A 15,994-nucleotide genomic window follows, 5' to 3' on the forward strand; every position below is an offset into this window, starting at 1 on the left:
GCAGTAACAGATGTTTTGGTCAATATTGATCATACCACTGAGTTTTGAGAATAACAGAGCTGTAAAACATGCAGGTCTGTTTATTGTTCTGTTTAACTGTAACTGTAAGTGTAAGTGGCATTATGGAACTTTCTGTTAATAAAGTGTAATTGTCTCCACCAGGCCGAAGGCATGGGGAGAGAGTATGTTTTGCACTCCGTCCGTCCGTCCGTCCGTCCGTGTGCGTGCGTGTCTGTCTGTGTACAGCTTATCTCCGGCACCATAACCCGGCTTATTATAGCGCCACCAGGAGGCCACAACCTGACCTGCCCTGGTGGAGACCTGTGCCTAGTTTGTTTCTAGTAAGTTAATGCGATCTACTGGAACTTATACAAATGAGGTGGTTGTATGGTCTGTCTCCCTGCTCTTCTGGTAAGACATTTACATCCTGTGTCTACCGGCTAGGTGAGACATGACCTTTTACACAATTCTATTTCTGGTTTGGTTTGACACGGATTTCGACCTGAAGGTCAAGATTCAATACATCCCCTGAGCAAGCAGGCAGGCAGGCTCTATTAGCTCAACGGTAAAGATTCCAGCACTTGCGCAGGAGACAGGGTTCAAATCCGGACTACAACAGGAAAGTTACATTGTGCAGCTTTAATAGGAAAATGATTTCTGACGCAGGTGCATTTTAAGGCTCTACGGTTGGAGGTCAAATTCGGAACTTCGGAACGTACCTTACTGTAGGTTAGACAGACTACAAAAGATGGTCTTTCTCCTTCCTGTTCATAAAGATAGCCTGATGAAGGCCATATAGGCTGAAAGTGACACGTTGCTGGTTCCCTAATAATCAATTTCACCAATAAATTATTTTAAGACAGTGTGCGGGGAGTCCCTTCTTTTTCAGATTCGGAATGTGAAAGAAAAAGCTACATGGAGCTCCAGTGACAAAAGGAAGAAAGGGAAAGACAAGATAGAAAAGAGAAGCGGGAGACGATGGTGAGGTTAGACCTGGAGTGTTATATTTAGTAAGAGTGACCCAAGTGCACAGCAAGAGAGGAGGCGTTGTTCAGGTTTAGTTCAGGTTTATTCACAAAGGTTTGTATGGAAGGGAGTGCGGTAGTAGTGGATCAGTGGCTCTCCAGGTTGGCCTAGCTCAGCATGGGATTCCAAACACTGAGGAGGAGAAGGAGAGGAGGCGTCAGTCTTCAGAGAAATAATAACAAAGGCAGGAGCTGCAACCGTGTAAAGCTGCACGGCTGGGCAGTAGCTATGTAAGGCTAAAACAATAACTAGCACTATACTCAGTTTAACAACACATAAAGGCTTGAGCTGTACTTTACCATACATGTAGACATGTGAAGCTCTGGCGTAGAATGAGGGGCAGACTGGGTTCTTGTAGAGGCAGTGCTTGATTGCAGAATGGAAGACAGGTGCAGAGGATTGGTGCAGGAGAGCAGGTGTGTTGAGTAGAGCCAAGGAGTAGTCAGTGAGGGGGGAGTGGCTAAGCCGTGCTTGCATGTGAAGGTGAGGAGGAGTGAGCCGTAACAGTACCCCCCCTCCGAGGGGCGCCTCCTGGCGACCTCCCGGGGGCGTCGGGGTTGGCCCTGTAGAAGTCCCGAAGGAGAGAGGGATCCATAATGAGCTTTCTGGAGATCCAACTGCGTTCCTCGGGGCCGTAACCCTCCCAGTCCGCCAGAAACTGGAAACCTCGACCTCTGCGCCGAACCTTCAGTAGCCGCCGAACTGTCCACTGGGGATGCCCGTCGACCATCTGAGGCGGCGGAGGAGCAGGGGCAGAGGGCATGAGCGGGCTCGAGGACACAGGCTTGATCTTGGACACGTGAAACACGGGATGTACACGCAGGGAGGCCGGGAGCTTGAGACGCACAGCCGCCGGACTCAGGACGTGGTCAATCTCGAAGGGACCGACAAACCGGGGAGCCAACTTCTTGGAAGGCACCTGGAGCGGAAGATCGGCAGAGGAGAGGTACACACGTTGCCCAGCCTGGTACACCGGAGCAGGAATGCGGCGACGGTTGGCCCCACGGCAGGAACGCTCGTTGGAGCGAAGCAGGGCGGCGCGGACTTTCTTCCACACGCGCCGACACCGACGGAAGTGGGCCTGGACAGAGGGGACAGAGGCCTCTGACTCCTGGAGAGAGAACAACGGGGGTTGGTAACCCAGAGAGGCTTCGAAAGGGGACCTGCCAGTGGCGGCACAGGTAAGGGCATTGAGTGAGTATTCCACCCAGGGTAGATCCTTGCTCCAGGAGGTGGGGTGGAGAGCAGAGACACAGCGGAGGGCCGACTCCAAGCTCTGGTTGGTCCGCTCAGCCTGACCGTTGGACTGTGGGTGGTATCCCGAGGAGAGGCTAACGGTGGCGCCAATCTCCTTACAGAAGGCCCGCCAGACCTGGGACGTGAACTGCGGACCCCTGTCAGAGACAATGTCACTGGGAAGCCCATGAAGACGGTAGACATGCTGGGTGAGGAGTGCAGCTGTCTCCGCAGAGGATGGGAGCTTAGGGAGCGCCACTAGGTGCACCGCCTTGGAAAACCGGTCCACCACAGTGAGGATGATGGTGTTCCCATGGGAAGGGGGAAAACCGGTCACAAAGTCCAAGCCAATGTGAGACCAAGGGCGGGTGGGCACAGGGAGTGGGCGAAGAAGGCCAGCCGGTGGCTGGTGTGACGCCTTGGCACGGGAACAGGTGGCGCAGGCAGCGACAAACTCCCGGACGTCAGTCCTCATGGACGGCCACCAAAATCTCCGGCTCAGGAAGGAGAGGGTGCGCTGATACCCGGGGTGGCAAGCAAACTGGCTGGAATGGCCCCACTGCAGCACTTGAGTACGCACCGAATCAGGCACGAAGAGCCGGTGACGAGGACCATCGTCTGGGCCCGGCTCAGCTTGTTGGGCCTGTTTGACCTCAGCCTCAATGTTCATGGTGACCGCTCCTACGATACAAGCAGCCGGAACAATGGGTTCAGGCTCGGCTGAGGATTTCTCCGGGGCATGTTGTCGGGACAAGGAATCAGCCTTGGTGTTGCTGGAGCCCGGTCTGTAGGTGATGGTGTAGCTGAACCTATCCAGGAACTGTGCCCACCGTGCCTGGCGAGAGTTGAGACGCTTGGCCTCCCGGATGAAGGTCAGGTTCTTATGGTCGGACCAGACCACCGTGGGCTCTTCAGCACCCTCCAGCCAGTGGCGCCACTCCCCAAAGGCTGCCACCACAGCTAGCAGCTCCCTATTCCCAATATCGTAGTTCTCCTCGGCTGGGTCAAAACGACGGGAGAGAAAGGCACAGGGGTGTAGCTTCTGGTCCCTTACGGACCGCTGGGATAAGACAGCCCCTAGACCGATGTCAGAAGCATCTACCTCCACTATGAATGGCCTGGAGGGGTCTGGATGGAGAAGGACAGGGGCTGTGGTGAAGTGCTCCTTGAGGGCAGCAAAAGCGGCACCGGCAGCAGGCGTCCAGACGTAAGGACGCAGAGTGGAGGTGAGTCGAGTAAGAGGGGCAGCTATGCGGCTGTAGTTCCGAATGAAACGGCGGTAGAAGTTAGCAAACCCTAGGAAACCTTGGAGCTGTCTGCGGGTTGTGGGTTGCGGCCAGTCGACGACGGCTTGGACCTTGTGGGGGTCGGGACGGATACAGCCATCCTCCACAATGAGTCCAAGGAACTCCACAGAAGGCGAGTGAAAGACACATTTCTCAGCCTTAATGTACAGCCGATTCTCCAAGAGACGCTGGATGACCATACGGACATGCTGGATATGCTCCTCAATGCCCCGGGAGAATACCAGGATGTCATCAAGGTAAAGGACCACGAATACCTCTAGCATGTCCCGGAGCATGTCGTTCATGAGAGCCTGAAAGACTGAGGGGGCATTTGTGAGACCGAAGGGCATGACCAGGTATTCGTAGTGTCCACGGGGTGTCTTGAAAGCGGTCTTCCATTCATCCCCTTTACGGATACGCACAAGGTGGTATGCGTTCCTGAGATCCAACTTGGTGAAGATGGTAGCACCGACAAGGGGTTCAAAGTTGGAGCTCATGAGGGGGAGAGGATATTTGTTCTTGATGGTGATGTTGTTGAGCTGCCTGTAGTCTATGCACGGCCTCAGATCCCCACCCTTCTTCTTGACGAAGAAAAAGCCTGCTGCCACCGGGGATGTGGATGGACGTATAAGACCCTCAGCCAGACAGCCATTAATGTAACTGTCCATAGCTGCCTTCTCAGGTAGTGAGAGGTTGTAGAGGCGACTGGCTGGAAGCGGAGCGTCAGGACGGAGCTCGATGGCACAGTCGTAGGGTCGGTGAGGAGGAAGAGTGCATGCTCGCTCCTTACTGAATGCCTCACCCAGGTCGTGGTACTCAGGAGGGACCTTGGAAAGATCAGGAGGGGCAAGACTGGGTCGTTCAGGCAGAGAAGGCGTCTGGGCAGACCGAAGGCAGCGGGCGTGGCAGGGAATGCTCCAGCTGAGAATGCGGCCCGAACTCCAACAGACGTGAGGATTGTGGAGCTCCAGCCAAGGTCTGCCTAGGATGAAAGGTGTGTCAGGAGAGTCGATGACGTAGGGGCGGATGCTCTCTACGTGATTTCCTGAGACAGTGAGGGTGAAAGCCTCGCATTGGTGAGTGACAGGACCCATGGGGTGGCCATCCAAAGCGAATGCAGAGAGGGACTTCTCCAGAGGCACAATGGGGAGTCCTACCTCCTGGGCGTAACGTTGGTCCACGAAGCTCTCATCAGCACCAGAGTCTATCAGGGCAGGAACGGTGAGTGTGTGCCCTGACCAGGCAAGAGTGACAATGAACCTGGACTTGCTGGAGCGGGACAGGGGGTCGGACAAGCGGCTCACTCGGAACCCCCGAGCGGGTGAGCCCTGTCTTTTGGCAGTCGGCCTGAGGAGGCTCTAGAATGCAGGATGGGGCAAGAGTCCACAGAGTGTGCTGAACCTGCACAATACATGCAGAGTCCCCGTAATCTTCGGTGGTCACGTTCAGCAGAGGTTAAGCGGGCTCGGCCCAACTGCATAGGCTCCTCACCGGCAGATGTAGCGAGATCAGGAAGGAGAGCAGGCCGGCTAAGGCTGGCTGAAGGCGAGGAAGACGGCCCAGCAGCAGGGCGAGACTGGTGAGCCTTCTCACGTTTGCGTTCCCGGTGACGCTCATCAAGGGAAATAGAGAGGGAGATGAGTTGGTTCAACGTGCAGGGCTTCTCTCTCCCAGACAAGGCATCCTTCACGGGCTCTGCCAAGCCCCGCCGGAAAGCACTGAACAAAGCAGGCTCGTTCCACTGGCAACGAGCTGCAAGGATACGAAACTCTGTGGCATACTGCGCCACAGAGCTAGAACCCTGCTGGAGGGTGGAAAGGACTGAGTCTGCATCCTGCCCATGGACATCATGATCGAACACAGTTCTGAACTCATCAGAAAATGCAGCATAGTCATGCATGTAATGTGCCGAGCCCTCACGACTAGCCATAACCCACCGGCGAGCCTGGCCGGTGGTGAGATTTGCTATGTAGGCTATGCGGGCGGCGGCAGTGGAATACATGCTCGGTTGAAGTGCAAAGACATACTCACACTGCATGAGGAATTCACGGCAGTGGGCGAAAGACCCGTCATAGATAGCCGGTGCCACCAGATGGGGCTCTCGAGTGGCTGGCACGAGGGCCGGGTCTGGAGCAGGCCCAGATTGGGCAGAAGCAGGCACGGGGGGAGCCGTGGGTGGAAGGAGTCGAGCACTGAGTGCAGCAACCTGGTCAGCGAGATTCTGGACCACGGCAGAGAGCTGGTCCACCTGGGCTTGCTGTTGGTTGGCCTGGGACTGTTGACGAGCAGTAACCCCTTGGAGATCCTCTTTAATACTTATGACAGCATTGGAAGCCTCCTTTAATAGGCGAGAGTGTTCATTCAAAACTTGTCCCTGGGCCTGAAATGTCTTCTCCATGCTGGCTGGGTCCCGATGGCCAGAGCTTACTGTTATATTTAGTAAGAGTGACCCAAGTGCACAGCAAGAGAGGAGGCGTTGTTCAGGTTTAGTTCAGGTTTATTCACAAAGGTTTGTATGGAAGGGAGTGCGGTAGTAGTGGATCAGTGGCTCTCCAGGTTGGCCTAGCTCAGCATGGGATTCCAAACATTGAGGAGGAGAAGGAGAGGAGGCGTCAGTCTTCAGAGAAATAATAACAAAGGCAGGAGCTGCAACCGTGTAAAGCTGCACGGCTGGGCAGTAGCTATGTAAGGCTAAAACAATAACTAGCACTATACTCAGTTTAACAACACATAAAGGCTTGAGCTGTACTTTACCATACATGTAGACATGTGAAGCTCTGCCGTAGAATGAGGGGCAGACTGGGTTCTTGTAGAGGCAGTGCTTGATTGCAGAATGGAAGACAGGTGCAGAGGATTGGTGCAGGAGAGCAGGTGTGTTGAGTAGAGCCAAGGAGTAGTCAGTGAGGGGGGAGTGGCTAAGCCGTGCTTGCATGTGAAGGTGAGGAGGAGTGAGCCGTAACATGGAGATAGAGAGGATTAGACATGGCGAGGGTCAACGAGGCACAGTGGACCGGGTGGAGACAGAAAGTTGGAAGGTCTCCCAGGGGGACACACAGGGGAGCAAAGAGGAGCCAGGACAGAGGTTTAGAGGCAGACCAATATATCGGCCGTTATTTGACTTTATTGATCACCATCTGCAATCGTGCTGCCGAATGCCGATGTATTTTTTAAACTGTTAGGGTTAAACTGTTCAGTTTATGTTTATAATGTCTTGTCTTGTTCATAATCCTAACAAAAAGTTATTTGGGTTTATTTGTTTTTAAAAAGCCAATAACATTTTGGCAAAATATCAGTCAAAACATTAGTAATCAGTGGTCATTCAAAATAAATTGGGATCAGCATTGGACCTAAATATCTGGCATGGGCTCTAGTTACTTCAGAGAAGGATGAGAACTCAAAGGCTATTGATGTTGGCAAGGAGACAGGAGACAGCTACTGTAGTGCTGCCTAGGCAGTGGAGGCCATAGCAAGGAGGTTGAAGCCAGGGGTTGTCATTTGGGGCATCAGGATGGAAATCAGCCCTTCGCTAAACCCCAACGCAAAAGCGATTGTCCGATGTCAATCCAAATATTTTAGCAACCGTTGCTAAGGATGGCAAGCTTTCGTCACCTCATAGCTGTCAATGTCATTTAATGGCATAATGTCGGGAAAGTTACATGACTCACCCACCCAGGTGGGTGAATAATACTAATTGCGTCTTACCGTGCATTACACGGTTGTTAAAGTTGATTGAGTTGGATACTGTTTCTCCCTTGCATTTCTAGTTTACTGAACTAATGGCATGCACATACGGTATGTCCAGTGCAGGCTTTGCTGACATGTTGAACCTCTTGCTACTGAAATGATCGATTATTTATATGGAGAAATCCTGTCACTTAACATGCATCTCAATGGGTGAGATGGACAGCTTGCCATCGCAGAGTGGAGGTGAGGCTTATCTAAGGGCTATAGTGCCATCCCATAGTCTTCACATTTAACCTCAAATTCAGTTATTTCATAATTATTGTCCCCGATTTTGAATTGTTTTAGCAGATTAATCCGTGTACATACAAGTATGTGACATACTTACGTTTTTTCGCCCCAAACAAATACGTGAAAATAGTTGATCTACAAGCTCTCAACAGGTCGCTTAAAGTTATTTTATGTGTTCTTTATGTGTTCTACAAATTCACAACGTTGTGAGTTTGTAGATTGGCTATTTTCAGCACGCAACCAAGTGTAAATAAATCTGCCATTACGACTAAGTCGACTAAAATATATAGAAGAAACTAAAGAAACTTTTCAGATGACAAAAATATGACTAAAACTAAATAAAATGTGACTATGACTAAAGATTATGACTAAATCTACATCAAAATGTGCTGTCCAGATCAACACTGCTCTAGTGTAGCATGTCAGGTTGCCATGCAGGGAGGTTGAGATCAAAGCTAAAGGTGTTGAGCCTGAGAGAGCAGCTAAGTGTTGTGGCTGTTGTTGAGATGGGGGCCTAGTGTTATATTTAGTAAGTGTGACCCAAGTGCACAGCAAGAGAGGAGGCGTTGTTCAGATGTTGTTCAGGTTTATTCACAAAAGGTAAATAGGGAAAGGAGTGGGGTCCAAACACTGAGGAGGAGAAGGAGAGGAGGCGTCAGTCTTCAGAGAAACAATCACCACGGCAAAAACAACAAAGGCAGGAGCTGCAAAGTTGAACAGCTGGGAAATAGTAAGGCTAAAACTGTAACTAGCTCTAACTCAGTTTAACAATACTAAAGCTTGAGCTGTACTTTACCATACATGTTGACATGTGAAGCTCTGGCGTGGAATGAAGGGCAGACTGGGTTCTTGTAGAGGCAGTGCTTGATTGCAGGATGTAAGACAGGTGCAGAGGATTGGTGCAGGAGAGCAGGTGTGCTGAGTAGAGCCATGGAGTAGTCAGTGAGGGGGGAGTGGCTAAGCAGTGCTTGCACGTGAAGGTGAGGAGGAGTGAGCCGTAACACCGAGCATTGGTTCTCAAAGTGGGGTCCGGGGACCCCCAGGGGTACCCAAGTTCCAGGGGGTCCCCAGCTATAAATGATAGTTATAGGAACCAAATGGACCCTTATGGGTCTGTAACTCAGAGTGGAACCACATTTGGTTAAATTAGATTTTACAATATAAATTGGGGTCCCAGAGATAGAAATGCCATTAAATGGGGGTTCGAGGACTAATGCATGTCACACTGGGGGTCATTGAAATAAAAATGGTTGAGAATCACTGCTAGAGCCGTGAAAATCTTCTCTTATGCGGGACCCTGGCATTATGTTTTCAAATGGGGGTCCGCGGCCAAATAAATGTCGATTTGAAACGTTTTGGAACCACTGGCCTAGGGGCAGTGTTGCCTCAAGCCCAGCAGTAAACAGCTTTGTTGCAGACTCTCAGTGCCGGCCTGGGGAGAGTCCAGTGGCAATGACAGTGAATCACGAGCAGCACTACATGGAACACCTAACTAGTGGCTGACAAAATGCCTGCGCAGCAGACCAATAGATTCTAGCAACTCAACCACTGTCTCAGGGGCTTCCAAGGGACAAGTGGCTTCATAGCCTCAGACTCAGAGTACAGTGATACATCGTTTGTTCCCTCTGACAATCAGGCATAGAAACAAACAGGCCAGGGGGGAAATATATATAAAATATTAAGCTTGGGAAACACTCTTTCTATTATTGTTATCCTATGATTATTATTATTGTTATTATTATTAATATTGGGCTACAATGTATGCGAAACCGGAAACATCTTTATTCCTATGTATCTGTACACAAGATGTAAACCATAAAGGAACCTTGACCTTGAGGATACCGGAGAACTCGCCAGTTTACCAAGTCGCCGCGGCGAAAATTCTTCATCAATGTCTTCATCGTTATGCTAACATCATCATCAGTGTAGTATGTCCAACTCACAGATGTCATAGTTCATTCCCAAAGTGATCAAATTATTTTGTGCAATAGATAATAATAGATAACAGCTAGATAATAATAAAAAGTTGAGTATGTGAATACCAATGATAAGTAGGCCTACCATTATTGTTTACTAATGAATTACATTGTTTCGGTACTTTGGTGTTTAAACTTTTAGCATTCCTACTTTCTCTAGTGTTAACTCTAAACAACTATCCTCTCTCTCAATTCAATGCAATTTAAATGAAGGTGAAGTAAAACTAAAATGCACTAAAGTTGGTAAACTGACGAGTTCTCCGGATACAGACCTTGAGCATGGAACAGCTAGGCCATTAAAAGTACACCCCACTACTTTCTTAACACCTCCTATAAACCGCCGCCTATACTGTAGCTCTAACAGACATGACATCTCCTGGTGATGTTATGTTTCTACTACCTGTCCCTTAGACACAGCTTGCTGACAGTTACTGTTAGGGGACTCCATCTGGCACTTTGTCGACAGGCCATGATATACCATATCGTTGCTGTCAGGAGGAAACCACCTAACTAAATAAATCAGTGCTATATGGAACTAATTGACAATATATAAAGTCACAACACCAACTTTGATGAGGCAGCATTGCTTTATAACGTTTTATTAATTTCCAGATAAATGTATATTTTTCATGTTCTGAAAAAAGAGAGAGAGAGAGAGAGAGAGAGAGAGAGAGAGAGAGATTTCTTCATCTGATCTCTATCCAGGAGATGGAACTTGGCGAGAAACGATATAGTCTCTTAAAAATAAATGCCACGGATAATGTTTATCTCGAATGGGCCATATGTGGAAAACTGGAAATGTGAGTTTGTCAGTTCTAATCCCCAGACTCCAGAGCAAACATATAGTTGAAGTGACCTGACCTAAAACTGACCATCAGGCATGACAGCATGAGACCTCTAGGCATTACAATCCTGTTATACCACACGAACGCGTGCTCACACACACACACACACACACACACACACACACACACACACACACACACACACACACACACACACACGCGTGTCAGGACATCAAACCGTGCTTTGATCTCACCCTTTGATGGAGTTTTACTCTCCTCCGTTCTCTGTCTCTATACATTTCTATCGTTTCCACCCACTCGTTTTCTTGCAGCATGCCAAGCTGACCCAGCAAGGCGTGTCGACAATGGAGCAGAGCAGAATAAAGTGCGTACACATAATAGAACTTAAAGGGAAGTTAACGTGAAAGCAGTTATATTTAACTGACCCTGATTTCTAGCGCACGTCTAACGATTAAGGCAGTTGTTGAAGAGCGGAGCAGCCAATCACATCATTTGCTGAGGAGCAGAACAGCCAATTAGGGTGCACCACAGAGACAGCAAAAGGAATTAAGATCGTGGATGATCAAAGACTGGCATTACTAACCTCTATAATCCATGACCACTTTCTTTTCTTTCTTATCTCTTTTTAAACCCATTGAAAGCATCTGTGTGACCACATTAACCATGCATTATTGTATACTTTGGCTATTCAGAAATAGCAGATATGCAAGCGGCTTGCATATCTGCTATTTGTATTTGTTTTGTATCTCGAAATTTTGTGCAAATCTTTGAATTGTTTTTAAAGCGACCATTTTTAATTCAAACCTTTGCTTCTGCTGGAACAACATATTTTGAGATGAGGATCCACAGCCAAAAACATATCATTTTGGGGGTCCTTGACATGAAAAACTTTTGAGAACCACTGATATAGCAACATACTATTTATTTTTATTTTTCAGAAATATGTTTTACTTTTGTAGAATCGGCATCGGGTCTTTCTTAACGGGCAACATTCTTCACAAAATGGTTAATTAATGAGGTTTGCATGAAAAAAACTGATTTATGACATTTCAGAAATGCCTGAAGAAGGTCTTTGACCGAAACGTTGCCTAAATAAAGTGTTCGTATTGCAAGTAGGGGAGAGCCGCCACGATTGTAACGCTTCACGGTTGTAACATGGACGTTATCTCTTGATTGGTCAACGCCACCATGACGCCATCGCGTCAGTATGTGTACAGCAACGTACTCTACGTGCCCAGGAAGTTTGAAGTGTTTACCTTTATCCTACGGGGAGTTATTGGCGAAAAACTGACTTTTTTCAAAAGGCGTATAATTTTACACCTGGAGTATATGTGTGCTACAATTTTTTTCTTTGATGTTGGTGAATAAAAATCCACATGGATGTCTTCATGCTTATGTTCTTCATTAGTTTGCATCGTGTTTAGACGGAATTCACGTTCATTCTGGTCTGTAAGCAACGGCAAAGAACAACTTGCAAAAGTGGGCCATTTGTAACATGTTACAAATGGTCCGCTTTCCATTAAATACCATTATATGTAATATTTACATATTTGACATATTGGCCAATATTATATGTTCTAAAATTGTATTGTATTGTGTAGTGTATTCTAAAATTATTGTAGGGTTGTATAACATTGTACAACTCAATCAATCAAACGTTTGTTTAATCAATGTATTTCCCCACTGAACTGACCAAAAAAAAAAAAAAAGCCCAAACTGGTACACCCGATACTATTTAATATTTCCCTTATTTTTGATACATTTTCTTATCACATCCATGGTATGAAAACAATGCTAAGGAGTTGCTTTAATGAAATATAATTGCTTTAAGCTGAAAACGATATGTTTAATGGTGTTTTTTAGCATTGTTACATTTATCATGCATGCCGTTACAATTAATCCGATATGCGCAGCAAATGTAACACTGAAACAGCGTCCACGTTCGGTTTAATAACTCCCGATCTGTTTCATCAAAAAAATAACTTGAAGTGGTTTATGGTAGCAGACATGTGTAGGTCCGTTGCCTGAAAATATTACATGTGTAGATAAACGGATCTCTGAGTAAAAAAATGAAACGTGCAAAATGTTACATCCTTGGCGGCTCTCCCCTACAGACGGTGTGCGGGTCTTTGTGCACTTTTGTTTTTGAATACATTGAGCCCTGCCTATACACCCGTCTCAGAACATTTGAGGTGTGCACAATACTTTGTTGCCTAGAAATGAAAAGAGTGCCAAAATGCGATTCCCATGGTGGAAAAAAAAAGATTGACAGTACTGACGTAAAGTACAAAACTCATTATGGGACCAAAAGTGAAGTTGAAAGAGAACAGAGTCCGCACACTGGATCCAACTTCCAAAGGTATTGTTCAATTTCACCAGTGGTGGAAAAAGTACTACAATGTTTTACTAAGTAAAAGTATCAATACAGAAATATAGAAATAAAGTAAAGTCAGAAATTCTAAATTTACTTGAGTAAAAGTACAAAAAGTATTGACATCAAAATGCACAGTACCAAAAGTAAAAGGACGTATTATGCAGTATGTCCAATTTCCAAGTTTTGAAATGTATAAAAAAATCTTTTGAAATTAGATCTACAAGCATCGCAGCGCATTGTGAGCACAATTGTGGGTTTTTTGTGGGTTGGGAACACATTTCTATGGGTTTTTAATTATTATTATTAAAAAAAAAAAAAAAAAACATTTTTCATGAATTAAAAAAATATTCAATAATCTTTTCAATAATTTCAAGAAGAAATAAAAGAAAAATCTAAGAAAACAAATCTACAAAGCTTGCAACGTGGCGCGATGCGACGCCCTGTGCGTTTGTAGATCTGCTATTTCCACTAGTTTGGGTCCCGGGCAAAACGTCTAATCTCTCGACTCGACCCTGAAAGGTTTGGGAACCGCTGCTGCTCTAACTCACCTGGTTTCTATGGGTACGCTGCTGCTCTAACTCACCTGGTTTCTATGGGTACGCTGCTGCTCTAACTCACCTGGTTTCTATGGGTACACTGCTGTTGAGTGCCCAGCTGTCCTGCAGTTGCACTGATTCCGGCGTGGTGGGCCCATCCCCCAGGGTGTGTCCAGCAGGGTTGTGGGCGGCGTTGCGGCGGTTAGCCAGCGTGGGTCTGTTCAGGGTGCTGGCTGACGACTGGTGATGCGTTGATGACGAGGAGGTGCTCCGGTTGGGAGTGCTGGCCGACGTGTGAGGCGGCGGAACGGGAGGCCGCATGGACGACTGGCCGAGGGTATGAGAACCTGAAAGAGAACAGGAAAGCTTGCAAAGTTTATCACCACTCGATTTGCCACTCACTTTATGCATGCGCAACTTCACCTACTGTTTTTCGCAGTTTCTCCATTTACAACGTTAACGTCAACATAAACGTTCTAAATTGCTCACCCCTGGGCCACCGATGTTACAATTCTGTTACAATGGCCACCGATCGGATTAAAATACTTTTTATTGTACGTTACGTATACCCGCTCGAGCAGAATTGTATCATCCATGGCCATGTATACTTGGTCCGATATTCTTTCCTCTACACCAAAATCTCATTGCCAAAAACAGCTTATCTACAAATTCACAACATGTTATGTTGCGACGTGTTGTGAGCTTGTAGATCAGCTATTTTCAGCATATGCCTCCCCCCACCCAAATAATAATAATGCTAGGGTTCAAGAGGTTACGGAATTTCACATGAACAGAACTAATTGGGCCGCTCGGGAAACAGAAGGTTCCCGGTTCAATCACTGGCTCCCTGCGGATTAGTGTGGAAGTCTCCTTGACGCAGACACTGAACCCGTAACTGCTCCCTGTGAGTCTTGCATGGTTTCCTCCGCCGACGGTGTGTGTGAATGTGTGCCTGAATGGGTGAGTGTAAAGCACATTGTGAAGCGCTTCGGATAAAGGCGCTATCGAAATGTACCACTGACTCCTTGGAGGAAGATGTACATTTGTTTTGACAGCCGTGCCTATTCATTTGAATATACTGACGCAATGAGCCTCGACTAGACCAATCTTGTGTTTAGCTGGACACTAACAACTGCTGACAGGTCTTGGGACAAATGGGTTCAAGTACTGTACAGTGCCTACTTATTTTATATTTTCCTAATTTTTTATCCCACGATTTAGCAACCCATTTCTTTCACCCAGTATCAATTATTTAATGTAATCCTGGGCGCTACACGTCCTCTGCCAACCTGGTGGAGGCAGCGGACTGACCTCATGCTTCCTTCTATGCATGAGGAGTTAGTTAGCTGCTTCTTTTCACCTGACAAGAGGGAATTTCGAACCCAGGACCTTCGAGCTGTGAGGCAACACTACCGTATATGCACTTATAATGTATTACACATTTTAGAGGTCCAAATTATATTGGACCACTCTGACTGAAGTTAAAAATATTTTCACTATACTACTTGTGACCTATATTAAGGATTATTCATTTGAAATAATGTACAGTATTATTTGTGAGGTTCACACATCCACACACACACACACACACACACACACACACACACACACACACACACGGGGTGTATATACTGTATATATATATATATATATATATATATATATATATATATATATATATATATATACACACACACACACACACACACACACACACACACACACACACACACACACACACACACACACACACGCACACGCACACACAAACATTTCCACAAGGTCAAGGTCAATATTTCTTTATTATTATTATTATTATATCTTCTGTACTGGAACACAAGAGTACAACTCCTTTGTTCTGATTCCTTAAATAGTGTAGCAGCAGCAATAATAATAATAATAATATAAACATATACATATGTACAATAATATGAAATATTAGAGGGAGAAAAGTAATATTCAAAGGACAGCAGCACTATTAAGAAAAAGTACAGTTTGTCTTTTTGCAGCTGAAGGTGCTGTTCCTATAGGTTATAACCATCTAGATGAGCCTCCTACAGCTCCTACAGACCCCATTATTCACTGTGGTTGAATACCAAACATAGCCTATAAAAAATAAATGTAGCTGCTGAACACTTTGGTCACAATCTCCCACGAGGCACAGGCGAGGATCCAGGAAGAGAAAGCTTATACTTTGAATGTTGCTCCGATGACATCATCGGAGACATAAGACCGTACTGTTTTCACAGCATAATTTGCGGCAGCTTCACGCATCACATCACAGCTTCATGTCGCTGGCTTCCGTTGACAATGTGGACTGCATCGTTTCATCTGCCCGTGTGGACGCAACATATATATGTTCTATAGGAATAACGAAAGTATCTGATGTGCAAGCTCACAACAGCACATCGCATTGTGACGTGTTGCTTGTAGATCTGCTATTCTTTCTTTTTTTTTACTTGAAATAATTATTTCCCTTGCCCAAGGGGGCTAATGTAGCTTAGCATGCTGCTTAAGTGCTTATAAGGCACTTCGTTTTTTTATTTTTATGTATTGCTTTGCTTTTACCTGTGCAGCACTTTGGTCAACTAAAGTTCTGTGAAAAAAGGTCATTTTTCAGACCTACTTCACGGGACAGGTTTGTAGGAACAGGCACGAGACAGGAAAGAATTCAGGTAGATCCTGCACACTGTCTTTACTTATAGAAAAAAATCACACCTGTGTGAACTGTGAACTGAGTGTTGCAACTCCCCCTCCCCCCCACACACCTCTCTCTCTCTCT

General features: G+C 46.6%; 1 protein-coding gene across 1 annotated transcript in view; it reads right to left on the reverse strand.

Annotated features, from left to right (window-relative positions):
* LOC310855054 (teneurin-2-like) overlaps positions 1-13,533 on the reverse strand; it is a gene marked incomplete at its 5' end in the record, with an annotated part of 111,946 nt that extends 98,413 nt beyond the window's left edge. Inside the window, one exon of the mRNA XM_083759909.1 lies at positions 13,295-13,533. Within this exon, the coding sequence (XP_083616035.1) occupies positions 13,295-13,533 (239 nt within the window). The remainder of the gene's footprint in view (positions 1-13,294) is intronic.
* Positions 13,534-15,994: the final 2,461 nt, after the last annotated feature.

Source organism: Protomyctophum parallelum (assembly GCF_964188405.1).
Source record: "Protomyctophum parallelum genome assembly, chromosome: 1".
NCBI lineage: Eukaryota > Metazoa > Chordata > Actinopteri > Myctophiformes > Myctophidae > Protomyctophum > Protomyctophum parallelum.